The 18,867-nt window shown below is 44.8% G+C and overlaps 2 protein-coding genes across 7 annotated transcripts in view; one reads left to right on the top strand and one right to left on the bottom strand.

Moving 5' to 3' along the window:
• Positions 1 to 18,813, bottom strand: part of TMEM213 (transmembrane protein 213) — a 27,046-nt gene extending 8,233 nt beyond the window's left edge. The window contains exons 1-4 of one of the 5 annotated variants that reach the window (XM_019825883.3): positions 18,680 to 18,813; positions 15,058 to 15,129; positions 14,000 to 14,212; positions 12,906 to 13,919 (exon numbers count right to left, since the gene is read on the bottom strand). In XM_019825883.3, coding sequence (XP_019681442.2) covers positions 14,043 to 14,212; positions 15,058 to 15,129; positions 18,680 to 18,761 — 324 coding nt within the window. In that variant the 5' untranslated portion in view covers positions 18,762 to 18,813 and the 3' untranslated portion in view covers positions 12,906 to 13,919; positions 14,000 to 14,042. Of the gene's footprint in view, positions 1 to 12,905; positions 14,213 to 15,043; positions 15,130 to 18,679 lie in introns of those variants that run through there. The other 4 variants (XM_045052817.1, XM_019825884.3, XM_045052818.1 and 1 more) reach the window with 4 other exon arrangements.
• The window catches only part of ATP6V0A4 (ATPase H+ transporting V0 subunit a4), a 101,242-nt gene continuing 101,109 nt past the window's right edge, over positions 18,735 to 18,867 (top strand). For both annotated transcript variants that reach the window (XM_019825880.3, XM_019825881.3), the window contains exon 1: positions 18,735 to 18,867. The gene's annotated coding sequence lies outside the window, so the exon portion shown is untranslated.

The raw sequence follows: 18,867 nt of genomic DNA, 5'->3' as shown, positions 1-18,867 counted from the left end.
ACAAGTTGCCAAATAAAATACAGGGAAACCAATTAAGTTGAATTTCAGATAAACACGGGATACTTTTTTTAGTTTAGGTATGTCCTAAATATTGCATGGACACACATACAAAAATATTGTTGCTTATCTGACATTCAAATTTAGATGTGTATTTTTATTTGCTAACTGGAAACCTTAAAATGACAGGTACCAGATGTGTTGCCTGCTTATGGGGATGATCCACGGAATTGGGGGAAGTTGTTACTGTTAATGCAGAAGACAGAGAAGAAAGTGAGAGATGCTGGGATTCAGAGCATAGTGGGGAGATTAGCCTTCGGAAGAGCAGGGATATTGTTCCATTGTGCAAAGGAGAGAAAACAGAGCAGAAAACAGATTCAGGTCAGTGAATTTTTGATTCTGAAAAAAAAAAAATTGCAAGTGAATATGCTACCATTTCCTTCAATTTGTAAGCTCAGGGATTGTTTTTAGTAGGTAGCAAAAACATTATTTGATTTCACATTAAGTTGTCTAACCTTGTGCTTGTTTAAAGATGAACTCCGGTTCATTTTACGTGGCTGGTAAGATATATTCAGGTTATTAGTGTCTGTTATTTGGGGTAACATAATGAATGAGTGACATAGTAGTATTTATTATTTTAAATTTGTGAAGGTGTGTTTTATGGTCCAGAATGTAGTCTATTTTTGGTGAATATTACATGTAGGCTTGAGAAGAATGTATCATCTGCTGTTGTTGGATGGAGTAGTCTATATATGTCAATTAAATCCAGTTGATTGATGGTGGTGTTCAGTTCAACTATGTCCTTACCGATTTTCTGCTTGCTGGGTCTGTCAGTTACCGATAGAGGGGTGTTGAAGACTCCACTGTAATAGTGGATTCATCTGTTTTCTTCTTGTGGTTCTATCAGTATTTGCCTCACACATTTTGTTGCTCTATTGCTAAGAGTTTACACATTATAGATTGTTAATGTCTTCTTGGAAAATTTGCCCCTTTATCATTCTGTAATACTCCTCTTTATCTCTGATCAGTTTTCTTGCTCTGAAGTCTGCTCTGTATAAAATTAGTGTAGCTACTGTAGCTTTCTTTTGACTAGTGTTAGTATGGTATATTTTTCTCCATCTCTTTAATTTTATCTATGTCTTTATATTTACAGTGGGTTTCTTGTAGACAATATATAGCTGGGTCTTATTTTTTTAATCCATTCTCATAGTCTCTGTCTTTTATTTGGTGTATTTAGACCATTCACATTTAAAGTGATTATTACTCTATTTTTTACTATTTTCATCTACTGACCTTGTTCCTTGTTTTTGTTTTCTTGTCTTCCCTTCTTTTTCTGCCTCCTCTGGTTTTTTGAGCATTTTATATCATGCCATTTCTGTCTTCTCTTAGCATATCAATTTTTACTATTTTAAGCAGTTACCCTAGAATTAGCAATATACACTTATGACTAATACAAGTCCATTCGCAGATGACACCGTACTGCTTTACAAGTAGTGTAAGGACCTTACAACAGAGTTCCAAGTTCTTTACATGTTGGACTAAAACTTAGAAGACAGTGTATCTAATTCACAAACACATACACACACTTGTCATTAAGGTACACACATTTCCTCATCATGTTGCTCAAGATTAGTATGCATTTACTCAAACAGTCTTCAACATTTAGATGACATTTCTTCCAGGCTCTTTCCTATGCCTTTTCTTTTACCTAGTACAGGGACATAATGTATATATGTAATGTTCTATCCTGTTTTCCTTCTTTATTTTTTAAGAAAAAGTTTTAATGTTTATTTATTTTTGAGAGAGAGAGAGCATGAGCAGGGGACGGCCAGAGAGAAAGGGAGACACAGAGTCCAAAGCAGGGCTCCAGGCTCTGTGCTGATAGCTCAGAGCCTGATGCAGGGCTCCAACCCATGAACCATGAGATCATGACCTGAGCTGAAGTCAGATGCTTAACTGACTGAGTCACCCAGGTGCCCCCTGTTTTCCTTCTTTAGCATTATCACAGACGTTATCTTGTGTCATTAAAAATTCATTTTTGTCCATGATTTTCTGTCTAGATAGACATATTTTCCCCAAATTCTTGTATAATTTATTATTTGTTTATCTTATAGCTTCCATGTATCCGAGTTCATTTCTTTACTAAAAACATTTTTTCCCCCCTTTGGCAACTCAGTTACACTTGGTTCTTTTAAAATTTTTGTGGTTGTCACTCCCGGTTCCTTTAAAATTTCTTTTTCTTTAAAAATATTTTTTTAATGTTTATTTATTTTTGAGAGAAAGAGAGAGAGAGAGAGAGAGAGAGAGAGAGAGAGAGAGAGAGAGAGAGAGAACGAACATGGGTGGGGGATGGGCAGAGAGAAAGGGAGACACGGAATCCGGAGCAGGCTCCAGGCTCTGAGCTGTCACCGCAGAGCCTGACATGGGGCTCAAACCCACAAACTGTGAGATCATGATCTGAGCCAAAGTCAGATGCTCAACCGACTGAGCCACCCAGGTGCCCCTCCTTTAACATTTCAATAAAGGAATTGCTGATTTGTTCATCATTATTGTCTAAATATGATGTACATAATTCTGGAGGTGGATGTTGGCGATCAGGGTATCAGCTTGGTAGGGTGAGTGCCCTCCATCTGCCGAGTTACAGAATCCTCATTGTATCCTCACATGGTGGAAGGGGCTAGATATTTTTTTTTGCATAATGTTTTTTTTCTATGGATCTACCATAATTTGTCCATTTCTCTAGTGTTGATGTTTGGTTGTTTCTGATGTTTTGCTATTATAATTAATGATGGGCTAAATACCTTTTGTGTATAAGTTGTCTGATTTTCAGATTACTTCCTTGGAATAAATTCCTAGAAGTAAAATTACTGAGGTGAATGATCTGAGTAGATTTAAAGGGACTCCTTTGTATTTTAAATTATTTTTCAGAACTCCTGGGTCAGTTTAGATCCCCAGTGTCCACCTTGAGAATACATGCCATTGTCCTCGGAAACCAACATTGAAAAAACAAAACTATATTTATATTTATTTTTTTATAGAGACTTTTAAAAAATGTTTGTTTATTTATTTTGAGGGAGAGAGAAAGACAGCGTGAATGGGGGAAGGTCAAAGAGAGAGAATCCCAAGCAGGCTCTGTCTTATCAGCAAGGAGCTGGATACGGGGCTTGATCCCATGAACCACAAGATCATGACCTGAGCTGAAATCGAGAGTCAAATGCTTACCTGACTGAGCCACCCAGGTGCCCCTTTATTTATATTTTTAATATTTCATAATTTGACCAACAAGAAAGTTTCCACATAGTTCTCATGGTTATCATTTTACATCTATCTAATATCCCACAATGTTATCTTACCTTTCCCCTGTTCTTTGTTAGCAGTCTTTTTCCAATATGTTACATTATCTAGCATAGCAAATTATTAGAAGCAACTATTTTCCAGACTGTTTTCTAGTCTTGTTTTCTTTGAATTATTTTCTGTCAGGCAAATTATCAGCAATAAGTCATAAGTTCTGAACATTTTTATTATGTATGGATTTTAAAGGGCTCTCTCACGGCGTGATGAACATCATTTACTGGAGGTCACTGAGCAAGGACACATCCTTCTTGAAGTGTGGGAAAGTGTGTGTGTGAGAGAGAGAGAAAGAGAGAGGAAAGGGAAGGGGGGAGGGAAGAGGAGAGAGAAGGGAAAGATGGGAGGGGAGGGGAGGAGGAGAGAGATGGAACCCATTGGCCTCTAAGGTCTCATCTAACTCTGATTCTGTGACTTAGTATATCGTCTCAGTATCCAAGGCAGTCTTGCTGATGAGGGTTTGAAGAACTCCAATGTGACTTTGGCCAACTCACATTATCTCCTTGGGTTTCATTGAAACCCATAGATGCACATAAAGATAATTTATGTAAATCACATTAAATGCTAAGTTAAATATCTCTGGGTAAAAAAAAAAAAAAAAAATTAATGTTGTCACCCTTAGACCATCATGGAAATCTGATTTGCCTTACATGCAGATTCCTTCCACCCCACAGATTTTGTCCACCTGGCTCCTTGCTACTCCCTACCTGCCCCCCACCCCCCAGCTTAGGGTTCTTCAACGAGAATTGCCCTTGGGAAGCTGGAGGTGAGAGGTTTGTTTGCTCCTGTTGAGCTGGCTGCCTTCCACATGGCTTTATCCAGGATGGCTTGGAAAGCTGCCATCTCTGAATGCAAATTGGAGATGATGGGAGACAGTGGGAGGTTCATTGTATCCTGGAGAATTGAACTCTTGCAATAGTATGTGTCAAGCCTGTGAAAATTAGTTTAAAGTACTAAAAATAACTTTTTAAAATTCCACTGTAGTATTTTATAGAATAACACTGCACCTTGGGGCGCCTGGCTGGCTCAGTCAGTAGAGCAGGAGACTCCATCTTGAGGTTGAGTTTGTTCAAGCCCCACGTTGGGTGTAGAGATGACTTAAAAATAAAATCTTTAGAGGTGCCTGAGTGACTCAGTCAGTTAAGTGTCTGACTTCAGCTCAGGTCATGATCTCACGGTTTGCGAGTCTGAGCCCCGCATCAGGCTCTCTGATGTCAGCACAGAACCTGCTTTGGATCCTCTGTTCCCCTCTCTCTCTCTGCCCCTCCCCCAGTTGTTCATTCTCTCTCTCTCTCAAAAATAAATAGACGTTAAAAAAAATAATAAAATCTTTAAGACAAAACAAAACAGTGGACCAAAATATCCTCCACATAAGCCTCATAGGTCATGGTGTCTGAAGTTTTCTCAGCATCTTAACACAAAAACCGGGGTGGTGTTTAACCTCATAATCTGCTCATTGTTCCGCAGACTTGGAGAAGTGACCCGCCTTGTGTACATCTTCATTCATTTCTGAGAAAAACACATGGTGGTCTCACTCAGTACCAAAAAAGCCAACTGCCGATTGCTCTCCTGAACAAAACAGTTTCTTCACATTCTCCCAAACTTGGCATGATCCTGGTATACATCTGAGGGCAAGAAGACCTTGCTGGAGCCCAGAATCTGATAACAGGGCCGTAAATTTTATTTTTAACCAGCCAGAATGCATACTTGCCTAGAATTTTATTTACAGCCAACTTTTAAAAATCTCATATTGAAAGCAAAATGCTAAATCAGATACAAATCAATAACAATTCTGTCTTCAGATTCAAAACAAAATTGAATTCAGTAAATCGAATTCAATGTCTAACAGTGGGAATGCTGTGCATGTTATTTTGGGAGAAGGCGTGGACATGATTGATGTCTATCGTGAACAGTGAACAGGCAGATAGAAATAGTAAAAAGTCGATTTCAATTTCTGAGGCAATTGAATGAAATACCTACGTGTGGATTTAAAAAGCATGTATCCCATACTACTTAAATTAAGAATGTGTTTCTTCTGTGACCCAGCATTACTGCATCTGGCAATATTTCCCAAGGAAATACATTCACAGGCCCATAAAGAGAGCATGTGGGGATTTTCATGGTGGTGCAGCGTGGAAGGGGGGCTTGAGCCCATCAGGAGTGCATATCTGAGGGAAGGGAGAAGTGAACCGTGGTGGCTTACACAGTAGAATTCTGTGTGGCAGCTAGAGGCTTGGGACATATGGACGTAGTGTAGATAGATCTTAAAAACGTTACTACTGAGTGAGCAAAGAGGCAGGATGAGATCTAGGTAAGGTAGGTTCAAAATACCCGAACTTACAATCGTTCACTTTTTATAAGAGCATAGATAGGGATTCATGTGGTTGCCTTATGGAATGGGAACAGGAAAGTGAGAGAGGATTGGGGATGAAAGCAAATAAAGAGTAAAAATGCATGGGACCTTCCAGAGGCCAATGACGGCAGAATGGCAACAGTATCCTGCACAGACACCCAGAAAAGTGGAGGAAAGTACAAGGTATGAGTGAATAAAACTTCACATGGAGGAAGGCTGGGTCTCACACTGGAAATATGGCATACACTTTCCCAAAATAAGTAAAAAAAAAAAAAAAAAAAAAAAAAAGGAGTTCTGTTCTCTTAAGGATAAATGCGTATTTATAATTTTAATTTATTCAGCCATCCCAAGAATGGATTTAGTGAGCTAATTGGGCATTAAAATTTGATGCTAGTGCATGTGATGCAGAAGGTGTCCATCCATTAGTTGGTCTTCTCTAAGTTGGTTTTTCAAAAAATACACTCTTCCCATTCATCCTTTTCTCTCCCACTAACTACTGATCTGTTCCCTGTCGACGTAGTTTTGCCTTTTCCAGAATGTCATATGGTTGGAATCAAATGGCAAGGAGCCCTCTCAGATTGGCTTCTTTCACTTACTAATATGCATTTAAGGTTCTCCTGTGTCTTGTCACAGCTCGGTAGCTTATAAATCAGTTTTCAAAAGAATATTTGATCTGAGTATCTTCAGAGTATAATTAAATATTCTCTGTGCTTAATATATTGCTTATAACAATATGAAATTTGTATCCGACAAGCCTGTAATTGAAGCCAAGTGTTACACCTTACCTGTCATTTTTTCCCCCCTCTTAGGTTTTGGTGACCCCTAGGACACCTCTCTGCAAATTAAAAAAGGTGCCCATTCCTCAAGAAAAACTGTGTAAGTGCAATGAACAACATGAGCTACCCTAGAAGGGCTTTCCAGATGCCAATGGGCAGCAGCCTTGCTGCCTTCAATTGCCCTCCTGCTCATGTGTACCCCGGACTCCAGGGTGCCCTGTGTTGGCTTCTCAAGTGCTCCATATTCCTTCCATGCTGCCATGTAGAGTCAGGCAAGGGACTCTGGCTCACCAGTGTCAAGGGACAGGTAGGTGAGGGAAGCAAGCTCTGAGCCCCCAGAGAAGGGCTGGGACAAGGCGTGGGCATGCACGTGAGCTCTGCAAGTATGTTCACAGCTGTGTGTACAGTGAAGGCTGATTAGAGGAATTTACCAGAAGGAGACTTCCTGCTGCCCCAGGGCTTGTACGAGAAGCCTGAAATGGTACATTCTCCACCCACTGCTGCCACCAGCTCTCACATGGGTAAGTCCAGATGGAATGGTGACTTTGTGGGGTGCACGGGATGTGTGTGACCTTGTGGCTGGCATCTGTCACCTCAAGTAGCATCTCCCAAGGAGAGTCTCTACTCTCTTGACCTGTTCTTGGGCAAGTAGTGTGTGGTGTGGGGGAGGAGAGCCATGATGGGGCCCAGGGAGGGGCAGGAAGGCCATCTGGACGTCCTGTGGTAGAGGGTGAATCACTGCACACTCCCATGGCTTGAAGTTCCCTGGGTACTGCATCTTGCCTATTTACCTACTTGCTTACAGTTCTGTGGTCTGTACTTTGCAAGCCTTTGAGCACAAGGCTGCCCTTGGTTTCCAGTTGAAACTACTCTTTTCAAAAACTCCTGCTCTCCATTAGTTTGCTGGGGTTGCTATAACAAAGGGCCACAAACTGGGTGGCCCAGACCAACAGAGATGTGTTGCCTTACTGCTCAGAGCCTGAAAGTCTGAGATCAACACGTCAACAGTGCTGGCTCTTTCTCTCCGAGGGGGAGAATATGTTCTAGGCCTCTCCCCTAGTGTCTGGTAGTTTGCTGGGGATCTTTGGGATTCCTTGGCTTGTGGACGCGTCACCCTGATCTCTGCCTTCAGCACGTGTTGTTCTCCCTGTGTGCAGATCTGTGTCTAAGTCTCCCTTTTACATAAAAAACCCGCTGGATTAGGGGCCCACCCTATTCTCGTGTGACCTCCTCTTAAGCCATTATACCGGCAACGACTGTATTTCCGAATAAGTTCACATTCTGCGGTCCTGGAGACTTCAACGTAAGAAACTGCAGGGGATACAGTTCAGCCCACAGTACTCCCTCCTTCCCAGTAGTTTCCTTCATTTGACCCAGTAACAGGAATCTGTCAGGTGAAAACGTCTCCTTGAGGGTACGAAGAATGGGACAGTTTTCAACAGAGAGTCACTATGGAAATAAATGAGGACCACTTGAGGAGCCAAAGCTATTCATTCCGAGCTTGCTCTAGCGACGGGGCCGGCCACCGTCACTTCCATTTGGCAGACAGAGGCAGGCAAGGGAGGGGGAAAGCTTTATCGTGAAGAGGGCGGAGGCCCTGCATCTTCCATGCGCCCTGATTGTAGGCTGTTGGCATGGATCAGCTGTAGGTGGACTAAGGAGTGCGGTCTCCCGTGTGCCTGGTTAAAGGGGCACATTTGGCTTTCCCTGGATGGTCCTACATTGGAAACAGGGGGCGGAAAGTAAATCACCGAAGCTATCTGTTACTAACCAAATCCTGGCTGTTTGGGCCAGTTGCTGTGGAGGGGTTTGGCTTCCTGGCCTGGGTGCTGCAGGTAGTAGTTGGACTTCCTAGACCAAGTTGACTTCCTGGACAGGTAATGGGTTGGCTGCCCGGACTCGTTGCTGCAGATTGTGAGCCAAAGTTCCGTTCTTATGTATGATCTGGCCCCTGGTCCATTTGTCTCTCATCGCAGAATTAACTTGTTGGGCAGACCTGCCAGTTACTCGCTTCCACAAATGGCTTAAGCATGTCTTATTATAAACTTATGGAGACAATAATTTAAATGCTTCCCAATCTTGAGGACTTTCCCAAGTTTTCCCAAGAGCCTCCTCCCCTGTAACGGCTTTACTCCGGTTGTTAGCACAGGCCATGTTCTTGGGTCTCCTGTGATTGGCTAAATCATCAGATGTTTACTAAAGCATGTGCCGCACACGTAGGCCTTGGGTGGATGGACCCCTGCCTTCAGAGGGACCAGTGAGAAAGACAAGCAGATAGATAGTATAGTCCAACCTGCTCCGTTGTCAAAGGTAAAAAAAAAAAAGTCAGATGCTGAAGTGGCGAAGGACAGATTTTAATTGTAATATACTATTAGTCTAGGGAAGAGGGTCTAGCGGGAATTCAACTTCAATTATACAGAGGTGATTGGGTGTGTCAGGGGGAATGAGGGGGTAGGGAGTGGGGTGAGCCGGGGCTCAGTAGAGTTGGCGGAGTGAGAAATTACAAAAGTCAGGTCAGTGTAAATGCCGATTAGGCCAGCTGTGACTGCCCTCTGTCAGTCGTCCAAGTTAGGATTCTGTCCTCCCAGAGGCTGAGGAGACAGAGGCCCTGTCCTTCCCGATGATTACGTTATAAAGGATAGCTTTCAGGTCCCGGTTGTGGCGGATAGATAGATGGATAGATAGACAGACAGATATGTAGGTGTAGAAATAGACATCTACGTCTCAAAGGGACAGAGGCAGAATTCACAATTGTGAGCCTGTTTTAGTAAATGCTCTAAGAAAGGGTGATCAGGTGCCTATTGTCAGACTTTCCTTAGAACAAAGAGTTAAATCTTTTGTCAGTCTGGAGCTTTCTCAGGCAAGCATTTGGTGAGGTTGGGTCATCCTAGGGATGTGACCTTGAGCTGTTAGAATCTGTTGGTGTTTAAGTCTCTGAATATGTGGGGAGAAGGTGGTCCTATCAGAAGAGGGAAGGAGAAGGGGAGGAGCAAGGTTGAGGTTTATGGGGCCTAACATGTATATAATTAAAAGACCCTCTTAAAAAAATACAGAATTAAGAATACAAAATTAGGTAGTTGGGGGCGGGGGGGGGGAGCAGGCAGGAGGTGACCTGAGCTGTAAGCTTCTCTTGGTTCGTGAGAAATCTACCTCTTGGGAAGGGTGTCTTTTGGGCCCTGTGAATGTCAAGAGAAAAACTGATGAGGATAGAAAGGCCTGGCATGTTTAAGAACTGAAATCACTCAGAACTGGGTGTGCGTGAAGGATTTGTAAGACATTAAGCTAGAGAAACGCCCGGGGATCCAATTACAGAAGGCCTTAGGGGTCATCCTAAAAGTATGGATTTTACTCTGTCAGCTGTGGGAGTCACAGGGGCATTTCAGGCAGAGGAGTGCCTTGATCATTTACTTACATATTAGAAAGAATGATTATTCTGGAAGGAAGTCTGGAGGATGCGCTCGACCAGGTAAGGCTGGAAGGAGACGCCAGGTCCAGGTTGGCTACAAGACACTCCTACCACAAGCCAAGGAAGACCTATGTAGTCAGTCACAGCACATTATGTATAAATGACCTTAGAACAGATGCCAGGGTGCCCACAGAGAAAGCTGCTTTCCATCAGAAACATTTCTAGGGGCACCTGGGTGGCTCAGTCGGTTTAACGTCCGACTCTTTTTTTTTTTTTTTTTTTTAATTTTTTTTCAACGTTTATTTATTTTTGGGACAGAGAGAGACAGAGCATGAACGGGCGAGGGGCAGAGAGAGAGGGAGACACAGAATCGGAAACAGGCTCCAGGCTCTGAGCCATCAGCCCAGAGCCCGACGCGGGGCTCGAACTCACCGACCGCGAGATCGTGACCTGAGCTGAAGTCGGACGCTTAACCGACTGCGCCACCCAGGCACCCCGAACGTCTGACTCTTGATTTCAGCTTGGGTCATGATCTCGCGCTTTGTGAGTTCTAGCCCTGCCTCAGGCCCTGTGCTGACAGTGCAGAGCCTGCTTGGGATTCCCTCTCTCCCCCCTCTCTCTCTCTCTGCCCCTGCCCTGCTCATGCTCTCTCTCTCTCTCTCTCAAAATAAATAAACTTAAAAAAAAATTAAAAAACAAACATTTCTAGATTATTGTTTCTCTAAGTTTAAAGGTAAATGTACATGCATTTTTATGGAAAAGAGTCCCAGGCCAGCCTCAGGCTTGTTGATGAGTTTTGCATGCATAGTATCACATTTTATTTTTAATAAAAAATTATATATTTATTTGTCCTTAGGTATTATACATATAAAACGGAATCGATTTTCAGATGATGATTTTTAAAAGTCAGATAATTATACCACACCTTAATGTTTAATATTCTATCTCTACGCCTTGCACTTTGGTACAGAATATGCCTTGAGCAGTGTGGGCTCTGTATCACACAGCCTGTGACAGTGCTGAGGGCGACATCATTTACTAAAAGCAAAAACCTTAAATGAAAACTGCTAGCAAGTCCTGCTGCTTTATACCAGGGAGTTCTTAGATCCCTGGAAGGGGATACTTGGTTTTCTCCTCCAGGTTTTCCTTTTTAATTTATTGACAAATCTTTGCTTTGATAGAATAAAGAGATTCCATGCTGGGAGGGAAGATCTGAGATAAAGCATGTGGAAAGCATAACCGTCAAATTATATAACTGTCTTTCTCATCTCAAAGGGAAGAGGGATTATTTGCGTTTGGTCTGTCCTTCCTCTTGTACAGATGAGAGAAGGGCGATTGATTCACAACACGCCTAACTCTGAATTCGGCAGTGGTGGCCACATTCGCTTGAATTCGCTTGAACGTAGTCTAAAAACTTACAAGTTGTCCGGATTGGAGGGGATGTCAGGCACCGACCGGTGTTCTGGCTTTCTGCCTTTTAAAGCAGCAAATGAAATCTTACCGTAGGGGTCTGGTATAGACGGGGTAAGAGCCCTGGTTGCAGGGACAGGCCTTATGCCCACCTCCTTCCGTGCGGCCCTCCAGGCTTTTCCCCTGAGTTAGTAAACACTGACGTCCATTTCCTACATTTTCCACTTAGAAAACTGACACTCTGAGAGTACGTGGGTGGCTCAGTTGGTTGAGCATCCATCCAACTCTTGATTTCCGCCTGGGTCGTATGATCTCCTGGTTTGTGAGTTCGAGCCCCATGTCGGGCTGGAGCCTGCTTCGGATTCTGTATCTCCCTCTCTCTCTGCCCCTCCTCAACTCATGCTCTGTCTCTGTCTCTCAAAAATAAATAAATGTTAAAAAATTAAGGGACACCTGGGTGGCTCAGCCGGTTAAGCATCCGACTTCAGTTCAGGTCATGATCTCATGGTCCGTGAGTTCGAGCCCGTGTTGGGCTCTGTGCTGACAGCTCAGAGCCTGGAGCCTGTTTTGGATTCTGTGTCTCCCTCTCTCTGACCCTCCCCCGTTCATGCTCTGTCTCTCTCTGTCTCAAAAATAAATAAACGTTAAAAAAAAAAATGCTTGCAGATGTTAAATCAAAGGGTGGGACTTCCCGAGTTTTTCCATCTCTAAAGAATTCAACCATCACAGATTGTGGAAACCCTTTCCTCCGCTGTCTAAAAAAGTGGATCATGCTCGTGTATGTTCATACCGTCGCATCGTGCCGACACTTCTGTGCACGTTGTTTATTTAACATATAGGAACAGTAAATCCACCCATTTTATCGATTAAACAACTGAGATTCTGAAACTACCTGGCTCTTGAGAAAACAGCAGACTGAGGCCAGGCAATGGTTTCAGTGCCCGTTGTCAGGGAGATGTACTGAGATTTTCTTTTTTTAAATGCTTAGTTTTGAGAGCCAGCACAAGCGGGGAGGGGCAGAGAGAGGGTGACAGAGGATCCGAAATAGGCTCTGTGCTGACAGCAGAGAGCCTGATGCAGGGCTCGAACTCATACACTGTGAGATCATGACCTGAGCTGAAATCAAGAGTCGGACACTTAACCCATTGAGCCATGCAGGTGGCCCGTATTGAGATTTAAAAAAAAATTTTTTTTAATGTTTATTTATTTTGAGAGAGACAGAGCATGAGTGGGGGAGGGCCAGATAGAGAGGGAGACAGAATCTGAAGCAGGCTCCAGGCTCTGAGCTGTCAGCTCAACTGACTGGGCCACCCAGGCGACAACCCCCCCCTCCCTCGCCCCGGCATCGAGATTTTCTAAAAGAACAGCCAAGCAGCTTTGAATCACCTGCCGCCTCCAGGAGATGCTTCTTCCTGCTTCAGAAGCCTCTCCCTTTTCTGTATTGTTATTTCTAAATACGTACTCCCTCCCAAAGGGCAGAAATCGGCTCCCAAAGAGAGTCGTTTTGTCCTTTCTTCCTTCTGGTGAACCCACCCTCCTCTCCTCCTGACCCCACTGGAAGTGTTCACGATGACCAGCAGCATCCTCGTGCAGGATGAACAGAAACCAAACCAAGTGGCTTTTTTAGAGACTGGCTATTTTCAACCATTTATAGAGAAATGGAAGTGCTGTATGCGGAGCGATAAGCGTAAGTTCATCTAGGGCAAGGACTCATTCATTCATCCATTCATTCATCGGACAAATGTTACAAAGAGCGTTCTGTCCCCAGGAGCGAGAGGAAGTAGCACGGACTGTGTCTTCACAAGGGCTGCACTTCAGGGCGGAGCAGATGCGCCCCAAAAAGCACCAGCTCCAGGTCCCCCACGGCCGTCGGGGAAGGGAGTGTCAATCCTCCAATCTGGAGGCGGAGTTGGAAGGCAGGCCCGGAGGCGAGGGCCTGGCAGCAGAGAAGTGGAAGATGGGGGGCTGAAGACTGGGCCATCGGTGCCCCGCGGCGCCCTGGCCCTGGATGTGCGGGGAGACAGGCCTGGGAAGGTGGTCAGACTCTCGCGAGGAGCCGAGGGCCAGACTGAAGTTCTGTGTTAGGTGTTACTGAAGGTCATGCTCACAGCTGCCCCCAGGGAGTGGCCAGTGGGGAGGCAGGTTCCTGCCGGCGGTGAGAACTACACGGGATGGGTCTGCGACAACGTAGGGGCGATGTAGGAAGGCCAGAACTGAGATGCCGGCGGGGAGAGTGGGGCGGGATGGCCCTGGCAGATACCTTGAAGAAGGGACGAGAGCTGGAGAAGCAAGGCACATGGGGGTGAGGACAGAGAGTGGGTCAATGACGACGCTTCCGTTTTGAACTGCGACAGCAGCGCCCGTGACTGAAGCGAGGGATGGAAGACAATGACCTTTTTGGTGAGAAGGCTCTGAGTTTAGCTCCGAATGCATGGACAAGAGTCTAGGTCGCATGTTTCTTGTGCTTCCAGAAGGAAGCAGTGGTTACAAGAGAAGCAGTCCCCGTAGACCGAGAAAGGAGACTGTCAGCACTTAGAAGGCACGACCGCCTTGTGAATTTAGGTGTGAAGCGGCACTGGCCTTCCTTCCTTGGATCCCCCATTCCATCTTCCTCCCCTTTCAAGAGCAACTGAAGCACAAAGGTGACAGATGACCGTTACATGGCAGAAACCACATCGGCAACCACACTCCCCTCCCGCTGTTACCCACCCAGTGGTGGCCACGGCCATTCTTGGGGCTGCGGCTCTAAGCCTCATGCTTGCAAATCCTTGGGCTCCTCCGGAGTGAGCTTCATCAGTTTATCCACACAGAGCAGGATGAGGGTGAGGAACCACAGGCTCCAGCCAACCGCGGCCGCGATCCAGCCATATTCATCCACTCCAGTGTGGCAGCACCGGGCTGCCTGCGGGCAGAAGTCCACATCTGGTGGGGGAAGGGAGGGCAAGAACAACGGGGTGCATCACACCAGCCCACCCAGCTCTTCAACGTCCGCAAGAACAGGCAAGGAGGAAGAATACGGTAGCTAACATTTCCAAAGCGTGTGCATGCGCTATTGCTACGTGCTTCACACACGTTCCCTTATTTATTCCCGCCAGAGTGATGGATACAGTTAGTGTTCCCATTCTACATGAACAAGCTGAGGCTGTGACTCACCCAAGATGGCAGAACAAGAGCTCCAACCCAAGTCTGTAGGAGTCCAAAGCCATGTGCTTCCCCTCTCTTGTGTTATTGCCCGTTACCCTCCTTCATAAGTGCCCGTAAGTAAACACATTGGGTCATTCAGTGAGAGCAGCATAAAGGGAGCCAGATATAGCATAAAGCAAAACTTTCTAGTAATTGGACCTGTGTGACAGCGGTTGGTGCTTTATGAAGTACGGGCCTTCTTGCCATTGGGAATATTCAAGTGGGGGATGGACAGAAATAAGCAAAAGGTACAAAACCAAGCTCCTGCAGAGGATAGAGGTGGATTTTCCTGGCTTTTTCCTCTTCTAAGTTTCTAAGGCCTCTTTGGCTGCTGTCCTGTGGATGGGTCATTAAAGCCACCTATACTAAATATCATGAGCTTAGATTGAGGCCAAGCCTGAGATAGCTTTTTATATGTGCTATGCATGCAGTTCTGGAGGCCATGAACAAACCACACCGTTGCACAGAAAGGCCAGGCAGGCACTCAGCCAATGGACACAACAACAGAAAGCAAGGAGGCTTAAGATTCCCTCCCAGGTCCAGGGCCACCTCTGCAGTTAGGGCAGTTACCAGGAGAAGCTTACTGGGACACTGCTCCAGGGTTCCGGGGTCTGGGTGGTGGGTGGTCAAGGTTGCGTTGATGCTGTTCCTTGCTTCTGGAAGAAAAGATAGAAGATGGTCTCAGGTGGTAGGAAAAGTCATTCCCAGGTATAGAGTTTGAAATCTGTTTTGTGAATCAGTAGTGATACTATGAGATTATTATAGATGTCCCACTCTAGGTAGTTACGACTTCATGCAACAAAGCCAACTCTCTGTTATGGACTGAACTGTCTCCTCTCCCATGAAGTTCATTGAAGTCCTAACCCACAGGAGTGACTGTATTTGAAAAAAGCGCCTTTAAAGAGGCAGTCAAGGTTAAACAGAGTCATATGGGTGGGTCCTCATCCAATATGACTGGTGTCCTTGTGGGAAGAGGAAGACACATCAGGGAGGCACCTGCACAGAGAAAAGACCTAGTGAGGTCACAGAAGATGGTCATCTGCAAACCAAGGAGAGGGGACTCAGGAGCAAACAAACCTGGTGGTGACACCTGAAGTCTTCAGAACTGTCAGAGAATAGATTTCACTTGTGGAAGCCACCCAGTCTGTGGTATGTTGTTATGACAGCAAATGAATACACTCCCCTTTTCCTTTCACCGTTATCGTTCAGAGATGCTTTATCTGCATATCTCATTGACTCATTCCTTCACACCTCATATCCTCCAAATCTCATCTCTTCAGTGGCCAAGGGCCTGTTGCATACAGCTTTCCAAACACTGTTTTAGCTGCTTTCTATACAAAGAGCTACATCCATAAGTGGTTTTTCTAGTATGTATTAAAACAATCACTTAAAAATCTAGAATGTCTTTCCATAATTCTTCAATTCCCTTTAAAAACTTGAGCAAATAAATGTTGAAACCTGATTTTGATTCTGTACTTCTGATGATTATGTTGGTATTACTCAGGCAGATGGTTATGACAAAAATGAAACCCTGTACAAACAAGTCCACAGGTTGCTAGAATATGCAGCCTTTAGAATTGGCTCTCATTTAATAAGTAAGGAGCACAAAGATAAAAAGTGCTCTAGCAGGAATTCTCAAAGTTCTATCATTTTGGGGGTGAGGTGGGGCTATGGACATGAACATAAAGATCCCAAGCCAGAGAAGCCATTGTCCATGTTCCCTCTCAAACTGACAACGAGCAGATGGATGATCTAAGTCCATTTTGTCCAATATGGCAGTGACTTGTGGCTATAAAAAATTCAACTTCCTGGTCACATTGGCCACATTTAAAGTGCTCAATTGCCACAATGGATCACCACATTCCAACATACTACCATATTGGAAGCACAGCCTGGATCTGGAACATTTCTGTAGAGGCCCCTTTTAGGCAATGGGCTTGAGCCCTGGAAACTTGAGGACGACAAAAGGGCCCACAGTGACCACGGAGCTGAATGCCAACAGGCTGATCAAGTGACCCACCTTGAAATAGCCATAGGCCCCAACTGACCAATTATAGCCAGGCACAGTTCCTAAGATTACCAAAAAAGAGGAAAAATTCCATACATTCCCCACACTCCTCCGTTCCACCCTATAACTACAGCCCCTCACCACCACCGTGTGGCAGACAGTATCTCCTTTGCTGTCCTGCCTGCTGCTCCCTTGCAAAACTTCTATCTCATTTGTTCCGCCTTGGGTGAATTCTTTCACTGCCTGTACTGCTGGCCCCCACCCAGCAACTTGCATCATCAAGAAAATGTTTATTAGATAGTGTTAATCTAGGTAGATCAAAACCAAGAGATCAATTTTAAAGATTTTTTTCTGGACGTTATATTGATGTTCTGCTTCCTTGAAGATGCCAAAAACAAAAAGCAAAAACACAAAAAAACGTGTGGCTTGGAAACTTTCAAGGCCCCACTGACTCCAGGTCAGCGTGTCCTTCAAAGAAGCTTGTTGTCACGTAGCAGGACAAGTCAGGAGGAAACTTCTTGTTTAGCCAAAGCCATGAAATTGCTGCCCACTAATTTTATGCCACCCACCCACCCAGGCCACTCCAATGTCCTGCCTAAAGTCTAGTAATTACTTTGATGCAATCTGATTGTTACTGTAAATTATTTACAACTAAATGACTTAGAACTCAGTCTTTATTTGTTTTGGAGAGATTGATTCAACATTTAATTTCCCTTTTAACCCAGATGACTTCCTTGGCCTTGACTTTCATCTCCCCTCTGCCCTAGAATGGAAGTGGTCTACATCTAGAGCAAGTGAGTGGAAAAAAACCTACTTAATCAGATGCTGGTATTAGGTTAAACCATTTGAAATTGCCATTTCAATAAGTCAAAAAATTGCTCAATATCAGTAATTTTATATGGTTCAAACTGAATAGCTTAGTTATTAATTTCTAACAATTTAAATCTCATCCTCCTCCCTTATAAGCACAGCTGGTCAGGGACTGGTCCTAGGTGGGGTCACTTCAAAAGTACAGGGTGCTGGGAGGACCCAACAATTCAGTGTAGTTACATTTGTCAAGTTTTTTGAGAGCCTATCATAAGCAAGTCTCTGTGAAGGTAAATAAAAGGAGTAAAACAGTCTTACTTGGGGAGGGAGGGGTATTGGAAAATAAAACAAATATGCTAACAGTCATTGAATATTTACCATGTGCTAATTTATTGAAAGTTCTTTACCTGCAGTACTCTCATTTCATCTTTATGACAACCCTATATATAAGCACTGCAATTATCCCCATGGTATAAGAGAGAGAACTGGGGCACAGAAAGGTTATGTAATTTGCTAAAGTTCACACAGCTGGTAAGTTGTGGAAGCCAGAATTAAGTTGAGGTTGAGTGGCTAGAGCTCACACTCCGAACCTTCAAAGAAGAGGTGGTGAGGCTGAGAGAGACAGATACTGCCCTGAGGGGGACGTTGACGGGTTGGCTTTGGGAGGGGAAAATCTCAAGGAGCTGTGGAGCAAGATCAAAGCTGGAGGGCAAAGCCAGGAGCTTAAGAGTGTAAGGGAGGTCTCTCTGCGTGAGTTGCAGAGCCCAGCCTGAGAAAGCAAGACAGGGGCTGCCACTCAACCCCTCCAGCCTCTGTGAGGAGACAAGACAATAACTCAACATCTCCCACGCCCGGAGAAGGTAGGAGAATGGTAGGCAGCCTTTGGCAGCTTTCATACCTTAAGGTTTTGTGAAAGTTGCAGAGGAAGTGCAGGATCAAGGGAAGGAGGGAGGACCTTAGGTGAGGATCAGGAGTACAAAGAGGGGATTGCAAACCACAATAGCCAGGGGCACTGAGAAGGAGCCATTGAGAAACAGCAACCAAAAAAATTTTAGGACAGTTTGGTCCCTTGCTGGGAGAGACTGTCAGTACATTGCTTTCTCCTCTTTGTGGCAAAGGTTAATTGAGATGGTTGCTCCTGTCCTAGCTAAGGAGTTGATTATTTGATCATGGTCTTAGGTAAACGTAAGACACCCCCACCCCAACCCACCACCTTCTGCCTAATCCTTTAGATGAACTGTTTGCTCTTTCCTTTGTGCAGGACCAACCCTAGCCAAGGAATCCTCCTCCCTCCTTCCCTCCCTTCCACCCTCCCTCCTTTCTTCCCTCCCTTCTTCCCTCCTCTCCCTCCCCCTTCCCAGGGTGGCCAAGAATAAAGTTCACAGTTCTACCTGCCAAGCAAACCAAGTGGAAGGAGGCAAAGACCAGGCTGAGGGCCAGAGTGGCCCGGGATGCAGGGGTGAGGTGCTTCATGCTGAGAGGAAGGCGTCTGTCTGCACTATCTCCACAGAGGAGTGCTGCGAGCCATGGGTCCTGTATGCACCGTGTCCGCAGGAGCTTGAAAGCAGTGTTGTCAGAG

This window comes from Felis catus, chromosome A2 (genome assembly GCF_018350175.1).
Source record: "Felis catus isolate Fca126 chromosome A2, F.catus_Fca126_mat1.0, whole genome shotgun sequence".
In the NCBI taxonomy this organism is placed as follows: domain Eukaryota; kingdom Metazoa; phylum Chordata; class Mammalia; order Carnivora; family Felidae; genus Felis; species Felis catus.
This window is presented reverse-complemented; position numbering and strand designations above follow the sequence as displayed.